This window comes from Haemorhous mexicanus, chromosome 13 (assembly GCF_027477595.1).
Source record: "Haemorhous mexicanus isolate bHaeMex1 chromosome 13, bHaeMex1.pri, whole genome shotgun sequence".
In the NCBI taxonomy this organism is placed as follows: Eukaryota; Metazoa; Chordata; class Aves; order Passeriformes; family Fringillidae; genus Haemorhous; species Haemorhous mexicanus.
In genome coordinates this window covers 20,081,423-20,106,131 of record NC_082353.1, presented here as the reverse complement: position 1 = coordinate 20,106,131, position 24,709 = coordinate 20,081,423, and the positions used below count along the sequence as shown (strand labels likewise).

Genomic DNA, 24,709 nt, shown 5'->3' with positions numbered 1-24,709 from the left:
GGGCTGGGAGTGTTGGAGGGGTTTTGCAGGAAGGCACTGGAGGCTGTCAGTGGTTTGGCTGCTTTGGGCTGGGTGTCCTTGAGCTGCTCCCAGGTCTCACTCAGCTGTGCTAAAGATGGGCCTCCCCTGTCTTGAAGTGAAGGTTGGAGCCTTGGAATTGTGATTGGGCTGGGGTTTGTAGGAGTGGTTGTGCCTTGGGATCTTCTGTGTGCCTAAATGTCTGGCTTTTCCCAGCTGAATGAATTTCTTGAAGAGAAGATAGCACATTTCTATCAATTCTGTCAGTCTTATGGGCCTTACTCAGGAGTTGTGGATCAGGTGATTTCAGCTGTGCAAGAAAAGGAACACAGATATGCCAGTGCACTGAATCCCTTTTGGTTTATGCCTGAATGTTTTGTTTTCACAGTAATTACTAAACCACGACTCATTCTCCTCTGCACCAAGCCATTTGTCTCCTGTTGAACAGTAACCTTTTATTTGCTCGTGCTGTGTAGCAGAGCTCAAGGACATGTTTACTAATGATAGCCAAATTTCACCAGAACAAACTTCTCCCTTGTCTAGGTTTTTCCACCTTGATTTAAGTGGTTAAACCTCAGGGAAGGGATGGAAAATAGCCTTATGTGCAAAGATACAAGTGGGGGTTTGTGGTGTTCTTAGTCGTGGAGTGAAAGCTCCCAACTCCATGGGTTTGGAGTACTGCATGTCCTGGATGTAAAAACACTGCTGTGAGGGTCTCACCTCTGCCCAAGTAATTGCATTGTCAGCAGTCTCGCAGACCTTGCTGTGTTGCTTGCTCACACTTCACTTGCTTAGTTATAGATTTGAAATTAAAACCCAACAGAATCCGTTCTTTTTCCCCGATACTCAGTGGTATGTTGGGCTATTCCTGCCTCCCTTTGATGTTGGGGAGAGGAGATAATAGGAGTGGGGTTTGGCTGGACGCTGAGATGTGCGGCTGGGGAAGGGCTGTTGGCTGGTTTAATGTGGATTTTCAGATGCCTGCCTTGGATCTGAACTCAGGCTGGCAGGGGCTGTGCTCCCATGGAGGGCAGAGGACAGCTTTGTGCCTTGAAGATTTGACGACCTTTGCTCATTTGAAACGCCCTGGTTTTTTATGCCACTCAACAGGATACTTTTTAATTTAACTTCACTGGGCCTGGATGCCGGAGGTGGATGGATGGCTGATGGAAGTGAGGAAATAGATGGGAGAAAAAGAACATTTTCTCCTGGGCCGTTTTTATGCACAATATAGCCTAGGGGTTAGCAACACAGGGGAGAGTGAAAAACCCTGCAGAGCCTGGGTCAGAAAATATAATTTTCATGGGAACAAAATGCTTTTAACTTGCTACATCAAAGACCCTCCATTCCAGAGCATTCTCTGTGTTTGAATACATCTGCATTCCCACAGAACTCTGTATGTAAATGCACAAGTATGTTGTGTGCATCTACATGTGAGTATGTACTTGCACATACATTTATGATCTGAAAGCTGTTACTGCCCACCTTGGAATAGCTCAGCAGCTGAAACTACTTCCAGCAGGAGTCAAAAGCAAAAAGCTGTTCGGCTCCAAAGCACAGGTCTGTAGCTGGAACACCTGCCTAGGACTGATGTGTAAAAAGCCCTTCTGGCTCCTGTCTTGGAAGCCCACTTTGACTACATTCATTACTGCATCATCTCTGGCAGGTAAGAGGGTAGAGGTGAGCAGGAGGCTGCACGAGCACACGGCTCTGTGCTTAACCGGGGTCCTGTCCATTTCTGTCACTACAGGATGAAGAATGGAGGTTGGAAATAGTCAGCAGCTTCTGTAAGCACTTAACATTCCTGATTTCATTTGTCTTTGATCTCACTTGGAGTAATTTTACTCTCTTCTGATCCCTTCCCTTTAAGGGGCTTTTATCTCATTGTCAGGCTTGCTAATTTAGTGTGGTGTTTTGAACCAGACCTCCTCCTACATTTCCACAGCCTGGAAGGTATTTTTTCCTTAATCAGGGAGTGTTTATGCAGTTCTTTGAACGTCTTGGGACAAAAGTCATATTGGGTTTTTTTGCAATGCCAAGTCTGCAGTCTGGACCCTGGTGCTCAACCTCTGTGTGTGCAAATGGCTTGTCACCAACCACTTGCAGTATTTTGGTGCCAAAAGGGCAGGAAGGAGGGCTAGATGACTTGGGACAGGTCAGAGCAGTCTGGTGTTGGGTGGGAACTTCATTTGCTCAGCTGGAGGCCTTCCCAGCAGGCTGTGTAAATAATAAACAAGGAGGGGTGGTCACACATGTTTGACCAGCCAAGTAGAAGCTTGGATCCTGGTAGATTTTGACTTTGGAGAAAAGAACTGGGTGATTCAGGGATATAGAAACACCACCACATGTTTTTGAAAAGCAAATACTTTTTTTTCTGTGATGAAAAGTATGTTCTGTTCTTATTCTGCTACAAGCAGGTTGAGTTGACTTTTTAAGGAGTTGAAGTTTGAGAGGCTGATAATTGCTTCTTACTGTGGGAAGCTGCACTGCAGATCCCTTCTCTATTCCTGGCTGTCCCCTCGCACTTCACCTTTGGAAGAGGAGGAGTGTTTTCAGCAAAATGCTGTTCTAATTGCTGTCTGAAGAAACTAGAAAATAGGACAGATATACAGGCTGTTTTCCCAAGTGATGAACAGGAGCTTCTAAAAATGACAAATATAAGGTAAGGCAAAGAATGAAGACTTTACCCTACAAAGTTTCAAATCTTTTGGAACCAGCTCTGTGTCACACAGCTCAGCCTTTGCTGTTGCAGCCCTGCCTCCACAGAGGTGGTGTGTACACACAGGCTGCCTGAGTCCTGGTGACATGCTGCCAGCAGCAGCTGCTACAGGGACATCCCTTCGGAGAAGTGTCTGTGCCACTGCTCCTTCATGGATGAGGATTCTCAGGAATGGGGGTTCTCATGACAGCACCTGAGAGTGCCTCCTGTCCTGAGCTCAGCTGAGTTTTCTCCAGCTGTTAACCCTCTCCCGTGCTTGTCCATGTCACCTGCACAGTGTGCTAAATTTCTCACTACTTGTACAGTTTTTTAGTACCAACTGTCTTGCATGAAAGGCTTCCAGAGGCAGTGTCTTTCCTGTACATCCTGGGTAGTCTTGTTCCCCTGGGAACCATCTATTGTCCTGGGGAGCCACTGAGTTCTGTAGCTTGCTCAAAGGACCAATCTGCCCTAGGAGACATGAATGGGCAGAATTGCCCTACAGGAGGGCACTTGGTGACATTTGCCGGACCTGGACCTGCCAGGGCAGTGCTGGCTGACAAATCTAGGAATTCCATTGTGGTGTGTACACACTGGAGCTCAGGGATGTCTGATCCTTCTGCCTGTGCTTTCTTGCAGAGTGTGAGATAGCAGCATGGTGGAAGCATCCATATGGGAAAACCCTAAATCCAGGCACTTGCAGGTAGCTCTGTGTTGGCAATGGCTGCCCCTTTGTCATGGAGTACAGTGCCTGGCTGTTGTGCTGACTGTGACATGGGCATCTCTGTATCCTGCTGGATTTGTCCCTGGGAGATTGCCCCCTAGATGTCCTAGAGAAGGCGACAGAAGAGGGTCTGTTCTGTCCCATAACAATGGCAGTCCCCTCGTCACTGAAGGGACAGAGCTGGCCAACACCAAGTTCTCAGTGGTCGTTGTACAACCCAGCAGCAATGACAAACCTGACAAGTTCCCGTCCCCAAGGGCACCGAATTGGCCACGCATGGGGACAGGGTTAGGCCCTTCCTTCCAGGGGCACCTGTGGTTTCCAGCACACGCCTTGAAATAATTCCATCTCCCTGCATATGTAATTTTGCGTGTCATTGCCCCTAATTGCATGCTTAACACACACTCTTTTTAAAGTGCAGCCCTTTTATCAGCAGTAGGTAGTAGCAGGTTTAATAGGGTGTTTGAATTCCTATAAAATTAATCTGTAGCCTTCTGCGATAGGAGACGGGCAGGGAGCCATGTGGTTCATATCCAGTGTTGATAAACTTGTTATAGAGGCAGGAAACATTTCTGATTGGAGCAGTGACAAAATAATTTGGAGCAGAGCCATAAAAAGAGTGGATGGTGATGGTTTGAGCACAGCAGAGATTGAAATTGCTGGTGTGTGGAAGCAGCGCTGCCAGCTAACATTGACTTAGTGTCTCTGGAGAACTCTAACGGCAAATGCATTTTATTAATGGCAATATTCTTTTAGGAAATGCTGAGCATTGTTTCAGAGGTGGAGCCCCCTCAAGTACGTGGGTTTGGAAGTCAGCCAGACCAAGATCTGTTCAACTGAGCTTGTTGCTGGTCACTGCTCTGGCCTCTGGCTGCAGCAGGAAGGTTGCCTAAGGGCATGTGCTGGATACTGTCTGCTGACAATTGGAATATCCTTCTCTAGTGCAGAAAATGCATCCATCCATTCTTGCTCTGGATTCACCTATATGGGATAAAATGCTCAGAGAGAGCATGTCGTGTTTTTAACTGTTCTTTTATTGTCTTTCCTTTGAAATGTGTTTCCCAGAACATGAACATCAGTGGGAGTTGTTGCTTTCCCAGCTCTTACTGCCAGTAAGAGGGGGAGCTGCTCTAACTAGATTGTGGTCATTGGCATTGGAGTGCCACATGGGACTTGGATACTTTTCCTTGCACTTAATTGTCTTGTGGGGGTTGATCTGCCTCAGAGGAGGCTCTGATGTGCAGGTGAGAGGGGAGCCTGCCACGACCAGCCATGGTACTGCATCTTGTGGTCTTCCTCTTACTGTTACCACCTCTTTACCTCTTTCCAGCTGCTTTCTGCTTGAATCCAGCATGGAAAAAAGTGTGGACAGCAGGGGTGGCTGCCTGGCCCATTGAGAATGGCAGAAATGGTGCAGGTTGTACAGCCATAGGGATGGAAAATGCAGTGCACAGGAGTCATGGACTGTGCTGGTCACCCAACAGGGCTGAATTTCACCTGGTACCTCCAGCCATGGTTCCTTTGCTGTATAAAACTGGGATGTGAGTAAATCAAGGAAAGTAAGCCCCACTGCAACTCTGTCTTTCTTTACAGGGAGGCTGTCGGAAGGGGATTCTCTGGAGCTGAGCTGTAGTGCTGGTCCTGCAAAGGTGATACTGGAGCCAAACCAAGTGGTGATTTTGGACTGTAACCTGACCCCTGTTGAGCAAGTGATCAATATCACATGGAAGAAGAATGGGTTTCCATTAGTGGAGCAAGAACATCTCCATGTGCTTCCAAATGGATCGCTCTTCATCTCATCCCAGGCTGTGGCAAAGGACAGTAAATATCCCGAGAGGGATGGTGCTGAGGGCAACTACTCCTGCGTGTCTCACACCTCCCTAGGGACTGTCACCAGTCAAACAGCTGCAGTCCGATTTTCAAGTAAGTGTTCTAAGGGTTTTGTTCATTTTCTTTCCTTCCCTTCCCCTCCTGGTACTTATACAGAAATCTGCTTCCCCAGGAGCTTGAGATAAAATATTTGTGAAATAAAGTCATAATAATGATATATAGATGGGACTGGGGATAGTCCACAAATAAGCACTGGTGTCTTCTTGTTATCGCACTGTTAACATCCTGTGTAACTCTCCCAGGTAAGTGTCATCAGCTATGAATTAAAAACAGAACCCTCCTCTTTCCAGAAGACAGTGCTTGTTTTAGCAGAGACCTTCAGAGCCCTGAGTGTAGCGCCCTGTGCTTGGAGACGTGGCTGTGGGGGGGACTGGCTATGGCAGCTTGTGAGGTGAATATCTCTTTGTATGGAAGAGATGAAAGAAAGGGTTCTTCGGGGCAGTTTTTTTGTTTGAATCGAGAAGGACACTCCAAGATCTGAACTGCTGAATCTCTGCACAGAGTTCAAGAATAAAATTCCTTTCTATTCTGGCTTGGCTCCTGGGGGCTATTTTAAGTGAGTGCAAATAAATAGTTCCTTGACCTGCCAGATAGGTGAGACTAGAGAGTAACGCAAATACAGTAACACTTCTTTCTAGTACAGTGACTTGTGTATGTTAAATGTTGCTAAAAACAGCTGCACAGGCACAGCATGGGAGTTGTGAGTGGGTGAAAGTGCAGAGATAATGTCCTGACACCCCCTTTACATTGGGATGTTTTTAGGCTCTGGTACCCCAGACAGGGCCATCCAGGTTTGGCCAAATGAGTGTTTCAGTCTGTGAGCACTGTGCTGTAGAAACCAGAACTGCTGGTAAAGCTTTGCCAGATGAGGGGAAAATCTTTAACTTTGCAACACGTCCTCTTTTTCTGCTCAGAAAATGTTTAGCATGCAGTCAGGGATCCTGCACACAGGTATTGTTTAGGAGGAGCTGTCATTAGTCCAGATGGATTTATTTAGGTGCTCCTGCCTCAGTCCCAGACAGTCTGAGTTAGGATATATTTATTCCCTTTTAGGGGTGACTTATGTTGAAGTGTGTGCTGTGTCTCTTGCCCAGTGGCAATGGGCTGTGTCTCTTTTATGGTCCTAGGTTTATTGTTTGGTGTCTTACGAGTTAGAACAGTGGAGACATCTTAAAATGGGGAGGCTGACTTAAATTGCCCTTCTCTCCTCCTGGATTTTTCCAGAAGAGCATAAACCAGTGATGCCTTTCTCCATCCCCTTCTGTGTTTGTCCCAGAAATGGGAAATTTCAGGTGCTCTCTTTCCTTGTGTGTACTTGTATGTCTCTTTTTATTACCATCTGCACAGGGAAAATGCTGCTTCTGTGGCACACACATGCACCTGACATAACATATCCATTTCTGAGCAGGGAGCAGTGAGAGAATTGATTAATGAAATGCATCTCTCGCTTCGATTTGTTCCGAGGGCTGGGCAGAAGCACTTGCTCCATTAGCATTCAGCTGGAGCAAGTGAGGTTTGTCAAGGCTTGGGTTTTTTCATTTTTTCCCCTGCTACTGAACGTGGTCTGTCCAAAGCTGGATGGAGTCGATGGACTTATTCTTTGTGCTGATTGCCTTGGGGGACTGCTAATCAGGACAGGGCAGTAGAAGAAAACCTGTTCAGCAGGTGGGATGTGTTATTCCTGCCATGAGCTTTTCCTTCTGACCTGCAGGTTCTTTCCTTCCCTGGAATGGGGGTCCCATGCAGGGCTCTGGGGCTCTCTGTGCCGCTGAGTCTTGCAGTAACAAGCAGGAGAATTGGATATTTGTAGCACCTCCCTTACTCAGTACTGGTTTGGTGCTCTTGGTGTCATCTGCTATGTTTCAGGCTTGTGGGAGTTCACTTCTCCCCCTGAGAGCTCCAAGAGCAGCTCTGGCACCTCTGTGTAAGGGCTGCCAGCTTCCCAGTGGAGGGAGGGGATGCTCCAGGCAGCAGCGAGCCCAGAAGCTGGAGGAGGCCTTTTGGAGCAGTCAGGCTAGAGTGGTCGAAGTTAAATGGCACATGAAGGCTGTGACAGTGTGAGGACTTCCACCCTTCCACCATGGTCCAGGAATTCAGCTTGTTGGCATTGTGCTGGATAAACATATGGCTCACTGCCCAGTGTTCCCTGGCCCCCTGTGTGCCACCAAGGGACTCATGCCATGGTCCCCGTCCACACCTCGTACCAGTGGTGGCCTTGACAAAGGGGGATGAGCAAGGCCGTGAGGGCTCGTGTGTGCCTGTTAAACAAGCAGCTGCTCAGGCTGATAAGTTGGGTTTGCAGGTTTTCCTGAGCCTCACATGCTCCCACATGGAAGTACCAGGGGTGTTATTGTAGTTGTGAGAAGGTGTAGCTTTCTACCTGTTAATAACTACATTGATGAAGATTTGTTAAAGCTTTTAATTTAGCTTAAACATTTTGTGCAAGGGAGGTTGTAGAAAATTACAGTAATTGTGACTGTCAGATGAAGACGTTTGCTGTGCCTGGAGGGAGTGGGCCAGCATTGCGTGGCTGCTGGCAGGGAGCACGGGAGACATTTGGAGTGTTCCTGCACCTGGAGGGACAGGCCACAGCAAGAATTAACACACAGCATCTCTCATCATCCTCTCTCCACATGGACAGTGTGTCTTCTCTGCGGCACCCTGCATGTCTGGGATTTGAGGAATGGCAGACTAGGATTTGTTTTTACTTTGAGGATTTATTTTATTGATTTTATCCTATTTATTTTGTGAATTAGGGACGTAGGTGAGTGAAGGCCAGGGACTGTAGGCAGAGGCACGCTGGGCAGAAGAGCTTTCTGCAGATGAATGCACAGGCTCTGGACCATCCTTGACTTTAGATGTGGATTTAGATGTTGTTTTGGGTAGGTGGGGAGCTGGCTCCTGTGGAGAGCAGGAGCAATCCTGTGCTGCCATGTGGCCCTGCAGACGAGCGCTGTGCTGGCCAGGCCTGCGCCGTGCCGGGGGGGCCGTGGCAGATTGCTCCCATGACTTTCTTAGGGTGTTCCCCTTCCACCCCCGGCCTGTTCAGAGGTGAGTCGTTCAGAGAGGGGTAGCTTGGGGGGTGTATGTGGTCTGAGTGGAGGCTGATGGTTGCCCCCACCTTGGAAATACCTCCTAATAATTGTAGAAGGTACAAAGAGGACGAGCACGCGGAGAGTCTGGGGGCAAAGCGCTGTGGGAGAGAGCAGCGAGCCCCTTTCAGAAGGCTGAATTCCTTGCATAGACTGCATTTTCTGCCTGGGGTGTAGTGTTGCTGGCTGGCAGCCTTTCCAAGCCCACAGCCTCCTGCACGGATCTCGCTGCTGGGAGAGGGGGAGGGTGCTGTGTTTCACCATCCTGCAGTCACCCCTGGGCTTAGAGCTAAAAGCCTTGGCACACACAGCTTGGCTCCAGCTGGGTTTAACATGTCAGGGGGAGGGAGCTGCCTGCCCCACTCCTGGAGGTGCAGAGCCTGGTGTTTCCGCTGTCGCTGAGGGCAATTTGCTGTAATGCTCTTCACTTTCTCACCTGCAGTGGGTAATTTTTACTGAGTGGCCTATTAAGGTGTTCAGGATAATCAGTACAACGGGGCTTGGAGGTTTAGTGGCTCAGGATGGCTTTGCAAGCTAAACCTTAGCTGAGAAGTTGAAAATAATGTTGAGTATGTGTCGTCTTTGTTTGCCTTTTCCCCTCAAGCATCTCCTTTCGCTGCCTCCCTGTGGGAAAACCTCTCACTTTGCAGCACTTCTGCAGCAGCAGAATTCTTCTGCCCAGAATTTGTTTGTGGGAGGAGAACAGCCCCTCCAAGGATCCTGTGGCCCCAGGGTGAGCAGTGTGCTGGAGCCTGTCCTGCACTTGTTGTGACCTGCACGCACATCCATGCAGCATGTCCAAATGACAGGACCTGCTCTCCAGTCCTCTCCTCCCTTGCCTGATTCTTTTTCCTCCCTGTACCAGCTGTTTGCAGCACAGCTCTGAGTCGCACTAGAGGTGCTGTACGTGTCCTGCCTCATCCATTCCACCCTGGTACTCCTGAGGATGAGAGAGGAGGAACACAGGGGATCACAGCATGCTGTGGTGTTGGCCCCAAGCTGGTGAAGATGCTTGTGGAGCAGTGATGAGCCCAGCCAGCAAGTCTGTCTCTGCCTGACCCTTTCAGGGCTGACATCCAGGGGTCTTGGTCGGTTCTGTATCAGAGGAACTTTTTCACTCCTCTTGCTTTGATTTGTTGTTACTTTCTGTGCTCAAAAGATCCCAGTTGAAGTTCCCTGTCCTCTCCTTCACTGGACTCTGCAGTGCTGCTTGTTTCAGAGCTTGCAGGGGTGATTTTTTTCCAGCCCATCCCTATCCCCACTCTCCCTAAGCTTGTGCTGTGAAAGGAATATGATGGAGCTCCTGAGCCTCTGAAGCCCACCCCAAGAGTTCTGAGACATTTTGCTGGGCATTGCCATGGTAGAGCCCCCAGCCCCCACAGAGCTCTCCGCCTGCCATGAGACAAAGCCGTGGCTTTGCCAGGAGCTGTGACTCCCCTTGGGAAGCGTGGCTGTTCCTGTGTGCTCTGAGCAAGAGGGACACTGTGCTCCCTAATCAGGGTCACTGTTTGGTCACACTCCTCCACATCCTAGTTAGGTTCTGTCAGGGGTGCTTTTCTTGGCTTTTGAAGAGCTGTTCCAGCACAGTCGGCAGATAGGGCTGGTTGGAGGTGAAGGGCAGGATTTGATTCTCAGATGGGAATTTAAAGCTTGCAGGACCAGGTCTGGCAGGTGATAGCCACAAATAACCAGGACACGTCATTGCCTGGTAAGCCAGGGAGCCCAGGAGGCTCTGTCACCTTTTGTACACCAAGCTGATGCTACTTAATAGTGAGCAGCAGAGAGACAGGTGACGCTGCTTGAAGTGGAGGAAACAGAATTGCTAACAAATTTCATTTTTTAGGATTCCTGCCTCCCATCATGATCTTCCTGAGTACATGGCCCTCCAGAGCCTGCCAAAATATTCTCATTGACACCTGTAGGATGAGAAGAGAGTAATGGGAAAGAGGATTAAGGGTATCTGCTGTCAGGAGAAGGTTGTTTTGATGGTACCATCCTGAATATGCACTGGCCTTTGATGGATTTTCTTTTAAACTCTTGGATTTAGCAAGTTTTATTAACATGAGCTTAAAAGGTTTTGTAATTTGTAGAAATTACTCTGTGATGAAGTGGTCTGCAGTGTATATTTGAGAATACTAAAACAGTTGGCTGAATTAAGGCCTTACATATTAATGTATTTTTCAAATTTTTCCAGGAAAACATTTTTCATTCCATTTGTATTGAATTGAAAAACGAAACGTGGCAGACAGCTGGTGGGAGAATTTGGTCTGTAGCTGCTGCGGAGAGCAATGAGTTGCTTGAAACATGTGATAACTATTTAAATTAAAGAAAAACACTAATGACAGCTGAGAATATGCCGAGGTTAAAATGGGTCATGCAAAAGCATTTCATTTTCCCAACTGAACATACTTTCTCAAGCTCACACTGCAATAAGGCATGTATATGTGTGCATGGATGTTTGTGTGTGTGAGAGATGCAAAGAAAAACTTCAAGTTTGGAGTCCTACAAAATCCAAAGCAATGATGGATGTTCTTGGAAAGCAGTGGTGAGACAAGGACATAATTGTGTTGGAGGGTCAGGAGGTCACTCAGGGTCCTTCTGAGCACAGAGCTGTGCTCAGCCCAGCACTCAAGTGTGGTTTTTTGGCTGAAATTTATGTTTCTTGTTCCACGTTTGGGGTTTCTGGCACTTGTGTTAGAGCATTGTTGAATGGATTTGTCCAGCAGGGTAGGTTTCGCAGCAAAGACAGTTTAACAGAGATGGATGAAGCAGAAGCCAGTTCTGGGGGCTTTCTGTCCCCATCCAGGAGCCTGCATGAATATTCAAAACTCTGCCTGTGACTGAGATGCCTTCGGGTTATGCTGTTGGTAGGACAGATGCTGACAGCCCTGGGGGAGGATTTCTGCTGCAGGGTTTTGCTGAGTGCATGGAAAGGTTGGAAGAAGAGGCAGCTGTGGATTGTGGTCCAAGAGCAATTCCAAACCTTAGTGCTTTGTTTCCAAAGTAGTTCAGCCTCTTTACTATGGAAAGACATACATAGTGAGAGGTGAGCCTTGGAGAGCAAACAAGTATCCTGACATGTATGAAATCCATCCTCCTCTTAGCAGAGTGTCTGGATCCCCTTGGCTGCCTCCCATCTGCTTGAATAGGATGAAGTTGGTTTTTGCAGGTAGGAGATGGAGGGTCAAAACTCTTATGGGCTCTGCCTCTGGTCTCCAGCACTGCCAGTCTCTGGGCACTTGTTTTGTGTAACTTGACATCTGGCTTGTTCTTCCTCTTGCCTTGTTTTAATTTCCTGTGGCTGCAGGAATGCTACAAGGCAAGGGGGAAACTCTCATCTCTGGAGTTGTGGCATTTCCCCTCTGTTTCTCATTCTGTATCCTTCCCAAATGGAGCGAGTGAACGTACAAGGAAGCAATTTAGGAAGGTAACTGCTGAAGCTGCCAAATTGCCTTTCTCTCACACTGTTGCCTTAAGGTAGAAAATGAGGCAAGAAGCAAATTTACACATTGAAACCTTTCAGTTACCATTGTTAGGGTTGCTGAGGGTCTGTAGGAGCACAGGAAAGGGAGGAATTACATTTCAGGCTGTCTTCAGGAGAGAAAAGCCTTTCTCTTAGCTCATACATCCTAACAAGTTTGAATTTCTCAGCAGAAACACTGAGTTATTAACTTTCTTCCCTTCTTCTTTCCCCAGCATTATCACGCTTTTTCCAGCAGCCGGAGTCGCAGACAGTGGAAGAAAATGGCATGGCCCGGTTTGAGTGCCGGATCGAGGGGCTGCCCTCCCCTGTCATCACCTGGGAGAAGGACCATGAAGCTGTTCCAGCAGAACCCAGGTGATTCCCTGCTTGCTTTCTCGGGTCAGCTTGAAAAAGAGCAGAGCAAAACCTGACCATTTAGGATGTGGAAATCATTCTGTAAAATGGTAGAATGATGAGAGAGGTGATAGACAGGTGATAGAGAGGTTTGGACCTGATAACTAATTGATATAAGAGGAGGTATTCAAGGGGCTGAGGAAAAAAGGTCCATAAACATCTAAATAAAATGAACTTTCCCCCAAATATTCAAACCACAAAGGAAAAGCAACTCTTGAGACTGTGCTAGTTATTACAGTGCAGAACCTGCACCCTGCAAAGGCCTGTGTGTACCCAGGATGGGGCATGGCAAGGCATGGATGCTTTGGCTTGTCCTCTTGTGTGAAATGACATGGGGGCCTCGGGTGAGGAGTATTGACCTGGGCATATTCAATTGAACTCCATTCTGTAGATTTTCTTTGATTTTGGTTATGATTTTAATGGGAGGTCTTTTCCTTTGTCTTACTCCCATGTTTCTACACCATCTAGTAAAAGATGCTGAATTTTCTTTTTCTGGAGAAAAGAGGAGAGTCCTGAAGCATGATACTTTTTCCTTCATGAAAGTCAGTTACAGGGGAGGGGATAAACCAGTAGCTGTTTGTCTGTAGACATCACTTCTGCAGGGGATCAGTAACTGAATTGTCCTTTCATTCTTAAAAACTCCTTTTCTGTTCTTCAGAAAGAGGTGTTTCCCTCCTGAGGAAGTTAATCCAAGTGGCAGAAGAGGAAAAAAAGAGGGGGGTGTTGGGGGGGAAGTTTAGCAATACTTTTGAAGCAGTGGCTATTTCTATAAGAATACCCACTTAAATCCTTGAGTCTGGAGTGTGGCATCTAGAAGTTCATAGGAGGCTGTTGAGAAGAAAATTAATAAAAAAGGAAGAAAAAAAACCCCAGAAAATAAGGGATTGCAGGGAGAAGTGTGTCATAGATACAATGGCTTTTTAATGAGACAGCTCGATGGATATTGTGAAATTACTTGCTCGGAGATTGCTTTCATCATGGGCAGCCTGAAAATTGTTTTCCTTGTAAAAGCCAGGCCATAATCTCTGTCTGCAGATCTTGCTTTTTAAATCATGTTCTAGCTAATATGCTTTTTCAGAAGGATTTGCTTTTTTTGTTGTTGTCTAGTTGTTGTTGGATTTAATATAACCGGCTTTCGAAGGAATTAAGTGAATTCCAGGAAATGTTGGCTGCCAACCAGAGCTCTCTGTTATCCTCCCTGCATTGTGCTTAAGGATGGGATCTCAGGCTGGCCTGATTACTGTGGGCTCCCTCCTGTGCACACTTGGGATGAGCCTGTGAAAATGCAACCCTTTGGCTGAGCAGGTGTCAGGGTGATGCTTTCATACTCCAGAACAGCAGTGTTGGGAGGGTGTGCAAAATCAGGCTCAGGGACTGGAGGTACAGCCCTGGAGTAGTGCTACTACATCAGTGTTTGTGATTTAAGAGGGATAGAATAATCATGTTAAACTCACATAGCTTTCCCCTTTCCTTGCTTTTCCTTTTCCCCTCTCTTTTCTTCCTTTTCCCCTCTTTTTAACTCTTCCCCTCCACTTTTCTTTGTTGTTCTTACCTTTGGGCACTCTTTTCAGCCTTTGCCCCTGGATGCAGGTTCTAGCATGGTGCCACCTCAAAGGTACTGAGAGCTGATCTTAAAAAAGTATTTAAACAACCTACAGGGTACCAAAGTGCTGATTGGTGTTTTTTGAATACCTTTCCTGTCCCTCTTCAGGACAAAATTCTAAATTTGTGAGTAAGGTGCAGATTATTTTGCAGTTCTGGCTCTGAAGCACATTGAGTAAATACAGTCTTAAATCTGCAGCAGCTGCTGAAAGGTGGCTCACAGGGTTTCTCTAGATTGCAGTTGATTTGGGGTGTGTGCAACATCTCTTGGCCTAACCTCTGGTTTGGGTGCTGGCTAGGTTTCACATCAGGCTCCAAAATTCTGTTTATTTTCTCTAGAGCCAAGATGAGCACTTGCTGGAAACTGGAGGTCTTTGGAGGTCTGCACAGCAAATCCATAACCTACAGACCACATGCTCTGCAATCACAGTATATTTGTCCACATTTTGGCTAAGTGAGGGTTTTATCTGTATGTAGAGATTTATTTCTGTGCTGTGCCAGGAATGCCTTGACGTGGCTCATGTTCGTGTACAGGACTCTGGAGCTGTGAGCAAAAGGGCTTTCAAACTGAGCCTGCGACAGAGCTGCAGGTTCCTCACTGTGCTCAGGACAGCTTTGGGCTGTCCTAGCCACCTTCAAAAGGCTGAAGATAGGGTGTGCTGGCAATTTACTAGGGAGAAGGTAAGAAAGGGAATAGGGCTGTTAATGCTAGGATATTCTCTGAGCTGTAGGGCTGCAGGGTTTGGATGTGAGACAGTGGCGCTTGATTTCAGCTCTTGGGCGCTGCCCTGGTGAGCAGCCCTGAGCCCCTCAGTGCTGACAGGGAGGGGAAGAGCTCTGTGGGTGTGCCCTGTTGTTCTTGCTGCCTTTGGAGCTGCGGTAGTTGGCTCTGCTCTGAGTGTGCTGTCCTTCAGTATAATCCAGGTGGGGGCTTGCCTTTCGCCCCATCAAGGCAAGCTTCTCTGAGATTCTGACACTCCAGCTATCAACAGCAAAACTTCTGGGACTGCCAAGGTTCCAGTGTTTCTCTTGCTTCCAGGGCCTTTGTCTGTTTGTCCTTTAGCTTTTGTTTCCTGCTTAATCCTTGGTGAAGGTGAGCAGACAAAAAGATTTGTGCTTTGTGTGGAAGAAAGGCTCTGACAACTGTCTGCTCTGAGTCATCAGGCAAATTTCCTTACAGGGAGCCTGGGGATGGAGCAAATGCCATTGCAGGCTGCCTGAAGGCTTCTAGTTCAGGGCTGCTGGGACCCTGAAGAGCTGGAGGCTTTGTGAGCAGCTGGGAGAAATGGTGGATAGAGAAATCTTGCTTTTCTTCCCTCCTTGCTTCCCCAGCAGAGTGATCCTCACCGCTGCCATGTTTTCCCAACAGGATGTATGGCACTGAGTAGATCTCTACCAGTGGTATTGAGGGGACTGTCTCAAGCTTTTTGATGAAGTCTCTCCATTCAACTCCCTTGTTTCCAGCTCCTGGTCTCTTTAGAGACACAGTGGCTTGTTTTGTGATCTCAAGAGTAGCTGGGTCCTGAATGCCCTGGTGTAGTGACCCTGCTCTGAGAGAGGAAAGGCCAGAGACCAGAGGTCTGTCCTAGACTCAGTGAATCTGTGATACATCGCTGAAGTGTCTTTTTGTGGCTGGGAGATGCCTTGCCTGGTGTTTGAAATATGTTGATATTAATTACAGACTCAAATAGCAGATGCACGACAAAAATAAATATTATCGCAGTGGGAGGCTTTCCCTCCATGGAGCTGAGAGGATGCAAATATTTGTCATCCTTCTCCTGAGTCCTGATGAGGCATCCTGATGAGGGCTTTTGGGTATCAGCTCCTCTGAGGGCTTTTGGCGCTTGATCCTGAGCAAAATGTCTTTGTAAGTAGCAGGAACGTGACTTTAGGGATGTAAGGCATTGCATTTGTGTACATGGGAAGCTTCAGCCAGTCTGTGTCCATGCATCAGGCTCTAGGATTGTTTCAGTGGAGACAGAATGGCCACTGGAGGAGCTCTTTTAGCTCTTCCTCCTTCATCAGCTGTGAAGGACAGGACATGATGAGCTCAACTGCAGTAGCTGAGGTCCAGGATTGATGCAAAACTCACAGCAGGGATATTTGTCTCTGGAACAGATAGCTTAGGGCAAGGGAGGTGTTTCCATGAGTGCAGATTTTGGATAAAAGTCTGCAGGAGCAGGCATGCTATTGGTGTCCATGGCTTGAATGCAGGATGAGTGACCTGTTAAGGTCTTCCTGGCTCCATGATCTTTGCTCATGGCACTCCAGCTGTCTCAGCACCTGGAGAACCACAGTTTGACTTCCTGTGATCTTTGTGGATGGCAGGACTGGCATTCATGGTTATAACTTGCCTTTGTGCTGTTCCTGTGGAATAGCTGCTATCCCTCCCCTTAGCAATTGCCTTTGAATGTGTCCTCTTCATAATGAAGACTGATAACCCAGAGCTGCCTGTCAAACCTCGGCAGCTCTGTTTATAGAGACTTGCAATTAAAAATGGATCTCATATATAATTAAAAAGGATCACGTAGGCTTTGCGCCTTGCATTCAAGAATAAAGAGGCTGCCATCTAGGAATCCAGGCAGAAAATGGAGATGCTGACAGCCCGCTCCTACTTTTATGCTAATTGCTAATCATCTGCTTTGTTCAGTGTAATGCAGCAAGGATTGTGTTCATGTCGTGAGCAATGTAGCCATTTCACTCTGTGGAAGTGTTTCCCAGTAGCATCCCATGGGCAAATCAGAGGATACTGAATGCCCAGCTGTGAGTTCGTCACCTTGTGAAAGCCAGAAACTTGTGGAAGAAGGAAAGGAGCAGAAATGATGCAGGTTCGGGTGGCTGCTTTGGCCCATGGACGTGCAGTTGTGTATCAACTGGTCCCTTTTCAGGTACTTGAGGTGCAGCAAGAAAAAGATGGTGTTCAGACTTCTTTGCAGTGTGTTTTTTGTCTGGCAACCAAACCTTGTAAAAAGCAAGTGCTGAAAATGGCTGTAGCATGTGCTCAATGCTTGGGGACATCTACAAATGTGTATGTAGAAGCGTGAGTGTATGGAGTTGGTTTGTACTGGCCAGTTGATTTGTGTCAGCAAAGTCCTGTTGGTCTGGTCTCCCAAAAGCAGCTTTTAAATTTGGAAGACTCTGAGGTGGTGGATAGGTTTGTACCTGCTGCTTTTTGAGAACCTCGGGTTGGGTTGCTCAGAGGTTCCCTGATCCCATTCTGCTGTCATTACCAGGACCTGCACATGAGAGATTTTTCTGGAGGAAAAGAAGGGATAAAAGGACTTTGGGTTGATGAATATCTGGGGTACGGCATAGCCTGTCTCACACTCTTCCTTTTGGTTACTCAGGTTTATAACTCTTCCCAATGGTGTCCTCCAAATCGTGGATGTGCAGGAGAGCGATGCCGGGATTTACCACTGCGTGGCAACCAACGCCGCCCGAAAGCGCTACAGCAACGATGCCACTCTCAGCGTGGTGAAAGGTAAGGTGCTGTCAGCAGCCTCTTGGACTAGGTACAGGTCTGCCAGGTAATCATTGTGTGTGGTGGGAGAGCTGGGCTCGAATACCAGTGACCATCTCCCCTCCAGGTGTGCTCTGCGCATGGCCAGCTTTGGTTAAAACTTGCAGAGAAGCATTTCATGAAAGATTTCTCTTTGCTGGTGATGGGATAAGGAGACTGTGTTGGGAGGACTGCTTTGTGCTCTGGGGTGATTAGAAGGGATGAGGCAGCCCATTTGCTCTTTGGGGAGGGCAGCATTTTTGGTGGTGTTCTTTGCAGTGGCACTGGATAGCAAGAGAAGCAAGGGCTGTCATGGACAGACAAATGTGCTTCCCAAGCAAGCGAGAGAAATAGCTGGAGGCTGGAGTAGCTGGGAGGACAGTGTTTATCCAGGCTGCCCAGCACAGTCCAGAGGAGGCTGAGCACAGTGACATCCAACTTGTGTTCTTTGTCCATATTGCTGGTGCTCTGCTGAGCTCCAGAGATCTTTATGAGGTATTTGGGAGCAGCCCCAGCTGGGATTTCTCATGGTGATACAAGCCTTTGGAGCAAAGCTTTGGCTGTGAGCTGTCCTTCACCTCCCAATCTGAGCCTCAGCCTCTGAGTGCATTTTCCTTTGTAAGCCAAGAGTGCAGTGGGCAAGTCTGCACATGAGGACATAGCTGAGACCATGAGTGCAGTAGGGGTCACCAGGCTCCAGCATCCTTCCCAGCATGCCTGGCTGCTTCCCCAGCTTTGTATCACCCTGTCCTGCAAATGGCCAACTCACCAGGGCTGGGAGTCTGGCTGAGCTGTCCCTTCTCTCGGGACAGTGCCCCCTGCCACATCTGTCTCCTGTTCGTGCTGACCCCGGTGTATCTTGCAGGAAACTTTAACCTTGAAAGCTCTGAAATCCTTCCCAGCCCCTTTAGTCTTTGTTTAGGATTGCCTTGCTTGGCATTCTGCTCCCAGTGTATTTTCCCAGCGATGGCTTTGCTGTTCATCCATCAGCAGGGAGTGTAATTAACTGTGGAGCCTGAGAACACACCTCTGATCAATGGATTGTGTCATGGAGGTAATCTGGGTGGAATCTGCAGAGAATTCGTGAGCGGTTGAATGCTCTGTATCTAATTGCCAGCCCCTGCCAGATCCTCTGCCTGTTTAATGAAGCTCGGAGCCGAGGGAAGCGCTTCCTACGGGCAGTTCCATGCTCCAGAGACAGCTCCTGTGTTGGCTCTGGTGTGCTATTGATAACTAATATCGATCAAGCTGCAAAGGTGAATTTGATGTCCTTGGCATCATAACTCATTCTGCATAATTGCATCTTGTAGCTCTGCAATGTTTAATCTGCTTTGCAAATGGAGGCAGTGGAAGAGGTTAAATGGGAAGCGTTCCTTCTGGAGCACCAGCCGGCCCGAGCAGATTTCTGCCTGGAGTTCTCACCCAAATCTCTCTTCTGCAGCACCACACCACCCGCTGGCTGCTAAAACAAATATGTGAGGTTGAGTTTTTCACCAGATTGAGCTGATAGTGATGAAAAACATGCCTGTTAAATCTCTGGGGTTTTTTATAATTGGGGAGAAGTATCTCTGAGACAGATGGGAAACTGCAGTGACCTGTGCAGGCTGTAAACTCCTCCATGAGTGACTGGCATGGTATTGATCCTTTTTTGTTTCAGTACTTCACCATCAGAGCACATTTTTGGATGCCTGGACTGGCTTGAGGAGTCTTTTCCTCCCTGTTCAGAAGCAGCTGATAATAGTTGGAGTGAACTGGTCAGGCAGAAATCCTTTCCTGATTGTGGAAACTAAAACCAAACTAAACCAAAACAAAGAATCCTAGGGGAAAAAAAAAACCAAAATAAACTGAAAGACAGACAACAAAAGAACAATAGACTGAAGCACAGTTATTTAGTATTGCTTATTTGGAAATTTTAGGGACCAAACTCCTGTGTGTCTGCAGACAGGAGCAACTAAACTGCTTCTTCCCTCCCTGCTCCTGACAAGGGACTCCTTTGTGCCAAGATAAGGTGACAGTCCAGCCTTTCAGTCCCACTGCACTGCCAGGGCTCCTGGAAAAGATCTGTGCAGTGGGACCTTGTGTCTCCTTATCTGCTGTCCCACTGGCAGTGCTGTGTTATGATGCTGGATGTTGTGCTCCTGGTAGATTTTGGGGTCTTGCTGGTGATAATGCAAATGCTTCCAAGAATCAGGTCTGGGAACATTTTGTGTTCATGCCTCTGCCTTCCAGACAGAGCTGGATTTGAATGAGCTGTGCATAGCAAAAGAATCAGTTTCCCTATACCCCTTCTGCCCAGTCATCCTGTTCCTCCCCCCTCCCTCCCTGTTCCTTGTACGATGGCTGGGAATTGTTCCCTCTCCCTTATTAAAGGCCTTTTCCCAATAAAAACAGCAATTAACATGACCCCTTTCTGTCATATCTGCACAGTCTAAAAACCCCAAAAGTGTCATTTCCCTGGGCAGTGTGACTTGCCTGTCCTGGGGGGAGTTTGGGCTGTGCTGTGTGTCCGTGGCTGAGCACATGCTGGCCATCGCCATGCAGGGCGGGAGGGGCTGCAGATGTTTTGGCTGTGCAGACTTCATGGTGCAAATTTCCAGACCTTCCCTGGGGAAGCGGCATTTGGAGCTGTAAGGGAAGAGAGCAGACGGGACAGCGGGATACAGTCACACAGCCCTGAAACAGAGCCTGCTGCTGAAACAGGGATAGCTTGGGTTTTCCCCTTGGATCTCCACTGCTTCCCAGTGCACAGGGTGCCAGACACATCTGGCAGCTCTGTCCCCTCACCTGGACAGGTGATGAATGAACCCTGTGTCTCTCTCTGCCAAAAGGGCATTAGGAGCTGGCTGTGGGATGCTTTCCCAGGCTCTGGGTGTGCATGCTGCCTTTCCTTGGGGTCAGCTGTGTCTTGTTCCTTGTAGCTCCTTGCTCTGGAGCCCTACTCTGAACTTGTAGATAAAGAACTAATTCCTTGTGTGTCCTGGTCGTGTTCCCAGGTTCTTGACATACACACAGAAGCGTTGCCATGCTTCATAAAGCAGCTCTCAAAGAAGAGTAGCAGAAGGGCTTGGGGAACATGACGTGTGGTCTCAGCAGGTCACTTTGCCTGTCACTTCACTTTCCCCCTCCGTGTCATGCACATGCCTGCTCTGTGTGTTTTCATGGGAATAGGGACTCCCTCTTGTTGTGTATTTGCCCCACAACTGGCACAATGTAGCACAAATAACAGTCAGAAGCTGTGCTGCTGCAAGAACAGTAAACTTTTACAAATATTTGATCTATTCTGTTTTTAAATGTCACAAGGAGTGGGGCTCCCCCTAATTTCCATTGCATCTTCCCCACTAAATGAATGCTGGGATATCTTCTCCACAGCTAACCCAAATTTCACTTCCCTCCTATTCATCCTATTAGTTTTAGTTGCAAAGCATTGGGAATCTTGAAAAAATTGTCATTCCTCCTTATTTTTTAATCCCTTTGAGTATGTATAAGCAGTATGGTGTCTCCTAAGTGACCCAAAGAAAGTTAAAAATCTTGGCAATTTTAGTATAGAATAGTTTTCTCCCACTGGAGTGGGAGAAACAAATTTGAGATCCTGACCCCAGAGCTTCTTCATGTAGCTCCCAGTGTTTGTGTCTTTTCATATTTATTGGTTATTGCAGAAGGATTGTCGAAGTGTGGTTCTGGTTGCCAGGACTCCTGGAGAATCAGTTCCTCAACTGGAAATTTCTGTAAATAGGGATAATGTAATAAATAGCTTTGGAGCTGCCCTTTTGGAAGGGATGAGTCAGTCTGGAGAATGATTATGGGCATTTGTTGCTGGAGGGCATCTAGGGGCACATACAGAGAGAGGTGTGGACATGTATCTCAGTGTGGGTGTGGGATTTCCCCTCCTCGTGTCCTCTGGACCCTGCTCCTGGTCTGTGCATGTGGGGTGGCCATGACTGCTGTGACATGTGTGGGAAAAACCTTTGCCTTAAACCAGATGGGCAAGAATCAGAATCAACCTGTGCTGCAATAATGCAGGAATTGGAGAACAGAACGGGGTGATGGGTGGAGGTCTGGGCTGAGCAAACCACAGAGGAGTCTCCCAGCAGCTGAGCACATCCCCCGCGAGCTGGGATTTAGTGCCGTGTTATTAGAGATGACACTGCGAGATTGCCGTTGGCAGAACATCATTTACGCTGACAGTTGTAGCAGCTTGCTGCAGCAGTGTCCCAGGAAATGGATTTTTCAGCCAAATATTTGTATGAATGTGATAACAGGGACAGAGCTTGGAGGCAGCTGAAGCACCTTCAGTTTTTTTGTTCTTTTGGTGTTTGTGCTGCAGTGGCTTGCAGGTACCAACACTGAGCCTGGGATGGGGGTGGTTCCTGTTCCAGAGGGCTGTAGGAAAATACAGCTTTTGTCTGGGATGAGCTTTAGGGATGGAGGGGAAGGTGGTGATGAAGTGAGCAACACTCGCAGTTGGCCACCACCTCGCAGAAACAGACGTGCTGTTACCACAAGTGGATTTTCAGTCCGTGCATGTGCGAATGACGTGCTGGATGCTGGCTTGGCACTCAGCCTGAGCCCTGGCCACGTGCTCTGCTCCCCTCGTGGCTTCCAACACAGGTACTGGGCAGCCAGGGGACAGGGGACTTTGGATTTGGGTCAGTGCTGCTCTGGGCTGGCCTCTTGACCACAGCTGGGCATTCATCCTGTGTGTGCTGCCAGCAACAGTGAAGGGCAGCATTAACCAGAGTATAGAGGGATAGTCCAACTTGGATTAGGGTGGTCTTCTTCCAGCAGAAACCCACTGCAGGGGCAGCAGGGCCCTGTGTGGTTGTGGGGGCAGAGATATCCATACCTTTGTGTGGGCATGGCCCATTTCTGGGAGGCAAGAGTTGTGGGCATGCGTAGGGAGAGAAAGTGTGGAGTGGGATAACATAGCTACATTTTTGCTGTGAGTTGTTGGCATAATCAGCAAGTGATGCATCACCTGTGGAGAAGGAGATATCCCAGTTCCAGCCTGCAATTACCATGTTCCTCTTCCATGTGCCTCCTGTGCAGGACATAGAACTGTCACTTTTCCCTCTCTCCTTTTAGAATCCTTCTGTTTTCCTTTGCCCTCTGGTCTCTCACTTCACTAGCAGTTAAGCAGAGAACTGCTCTTCACTTGACATCCCAAAAGCTCAGCCATGAGGACTCTGTTTACGAGTGTTTCACAGCCCTGGTTTCCTGGGAAGCAGGTATCTGAAGCTGTTTGCATAATGCATCTGATGGATTCTGTAAAACGCTGTTGCTCCTGCCTGTGGCAGAAGGTGCTAAGCAAGCCATGGCAACTGTGAATTCAGAGGATGGCAAGATCAAGGAGGAGGTACACAACACTTCCTGCTTAATAAATAGATCTTTAAAGCTAGAAGTGACCTTCTGCTTAACAAGCTGTAAACTTTAACTCCATCTCACTTTACTGAGCCTGTCACTGCTGGTGGGTTTCAAGCACGTGTGGAGCAGGATTGAGCCCATAGATATTGGGTGAAACTTGTGAAAGGCTGGTGCAGCTGTGTGGCAGGCACACATCCAACCACACAGCTCTGCTTGGTTGGGGTTCCTACAGGACCAAGATGCATCACACCCCTCACGTTGCCGAGGGAAAGCTGCTCATAGCTCCAGTGTCAGCAGCCTCCTCTGGGAGCCCAAGGGGGGGTTCCAGCTCAGCTGTCTGTGAAGTTCCATGGGGTTATGATGTGCCACACTCCTGACAGCTCCAGCAGCCCGCAGTGACAGAGGGTTTGATACAAAATGCAGAGCCCTCACCTCCCATTAAGCACAACAGCTAAGCCCGGGGATGGCACCGAAGTGAGTGGCAACAGAGGTGTCAAGCATAATAGAGCAGAACAAGGGATGTATGGCAGGGAATAGGTGAGCTGTTTCCAGGTCCTAAGGGGAAACTACTCTAATCCACATGCAGTGGTAGCTGTGCATGACGTTTAGAGCTGTCAGATGTGGCCAGGCTTGTGTGTTACTCTGCCTTCAGCTCCTGCAGACGAGAGATGTCTGGATTGAGGCATGGTTTATGGTCCTCTGGTGTTCTCCGCGTGCATCCCTTACTAATTCAGGTCTGCTGCACTTTTGAGGCTTCCTGAAATAACAGATGGTGTTTGGTAAGGCTTGGACTGAAGCTCGGTTTAAGCGGTAGGCTCCGTTCAGTTCTCCTCTGAGTCCTTTGGTGGTGGTGCAATCCTGTGGTGCATCAGCACATCTGCACTACAGGGATCACACCTAGCCGGCCCTGGAGGATATGGGACAGGCTATGACTGCGTGGAGAGGCTGGAAAGGAGCTAGGAATAGAGATCATAATTAGGTCAGCAGCTTGCACTGGGCTGCGGGACAGGAAGGTTGATGTGGTTGGGCTCCTGATGACACTAGTTAATAATTAATCATTGGTGTTACAGCTGTGCCTCAGCAGCTCTCTGAGGTCGAGGGCTGGCGATGCCCTCCGGCACTGACAGCGTCCAGCAGCTGGAGTGAGGATGTTGGAAGTGTCTGGAGGCATAGCAAAGCTCATGGGGGTGTGAAATCCCATTACTTTTGACACAGGACAGACATGTCCCTGTCTCCAAGACCCACCAGTACCTACAGGGGTGCTGAGGAACAGGAGTGGGAGGAGTGGGCCTGGGTCACAGGGGAAGCTGAGTCAGGAGCAGAGCTGGGCTGCTCTGAGCCCTCACTTGGATATCTTGGATGCTTGGGATCGCTCAGAACACAGCTGGGAGTTTGCCTTCGGTGTCAGAGATGTTCTTGCCCATCTCTGTTCCTGGTGCAGCCAGGGGACAATGCCAAGTGGATTGTGGACAAGAATGAGGAGCAGGAAGAGAGAGGAAGGATGGGATAAGGAGAGGCAGGTGGTGTTATCAAACACTGTCTTAGTGCACAGCCTTGCATCAGGGTTCTCTGTGGCCCCCCACAACTGTCCAGGCAGAGGGCTCTGACAGAATCTGTGGATATCAGCGACAATCTTTCCCCATGGAAAGGCAGCTTTTCTTCCGGACTTTTCCTAGAAAAACAGTTTTGCATTGTCCTGAGTGAATGCAGATGCATCCATCTGCTTTTAGTTCTCTCCCTTCCAAGTTGGCAGCCTCAGTTTGCTGCCAGACTGTGTTACTGTGGGCTCCCAGTGTGTTGTGTGTTCGCAGCGTCACTTGTGGGAAGCATTCTGTGTACCTGGCATCAGGGAGAGTCCTCTGCAAGATCCCTTCCCAAAATGTTCCTCTTTTCAAAGCTGCTTGGGACAGTGGACGGCTGCTCTGGCAGAGGGAATGGGGCAGAACAG

General features: G+C 48.2%; 1 protein-coding gene across 1 annotated transcript in view; it reads left to right on the top strand.

The window, feature by feature from the left end:
• IGDCC4 (immunoglobulin superfamily DCC subclass member 4) overlaps positions 1-24,709 on the top strand; it is an 87,870-nt gene that overhangs the window by 24,855 nt on the left and 38,306 nt on the right. The window contains exons 2-4 of the mRNA XM_059858687.1: positions 5,034-5,363; positions 12,119-12,260; positions 17,249-17,382. Of these exons, the coding sequence (XP_059714670.1) occupies positions 5,034-5,363; positions 12,119-12,260; positions 17,249-17,382 (606 nt within the window). The remainder of the gene's footprint in view (positions 1-5,033; positions 5,364-12,118; positions 12,261-17,248; positions 17,383-24,709) is intronic.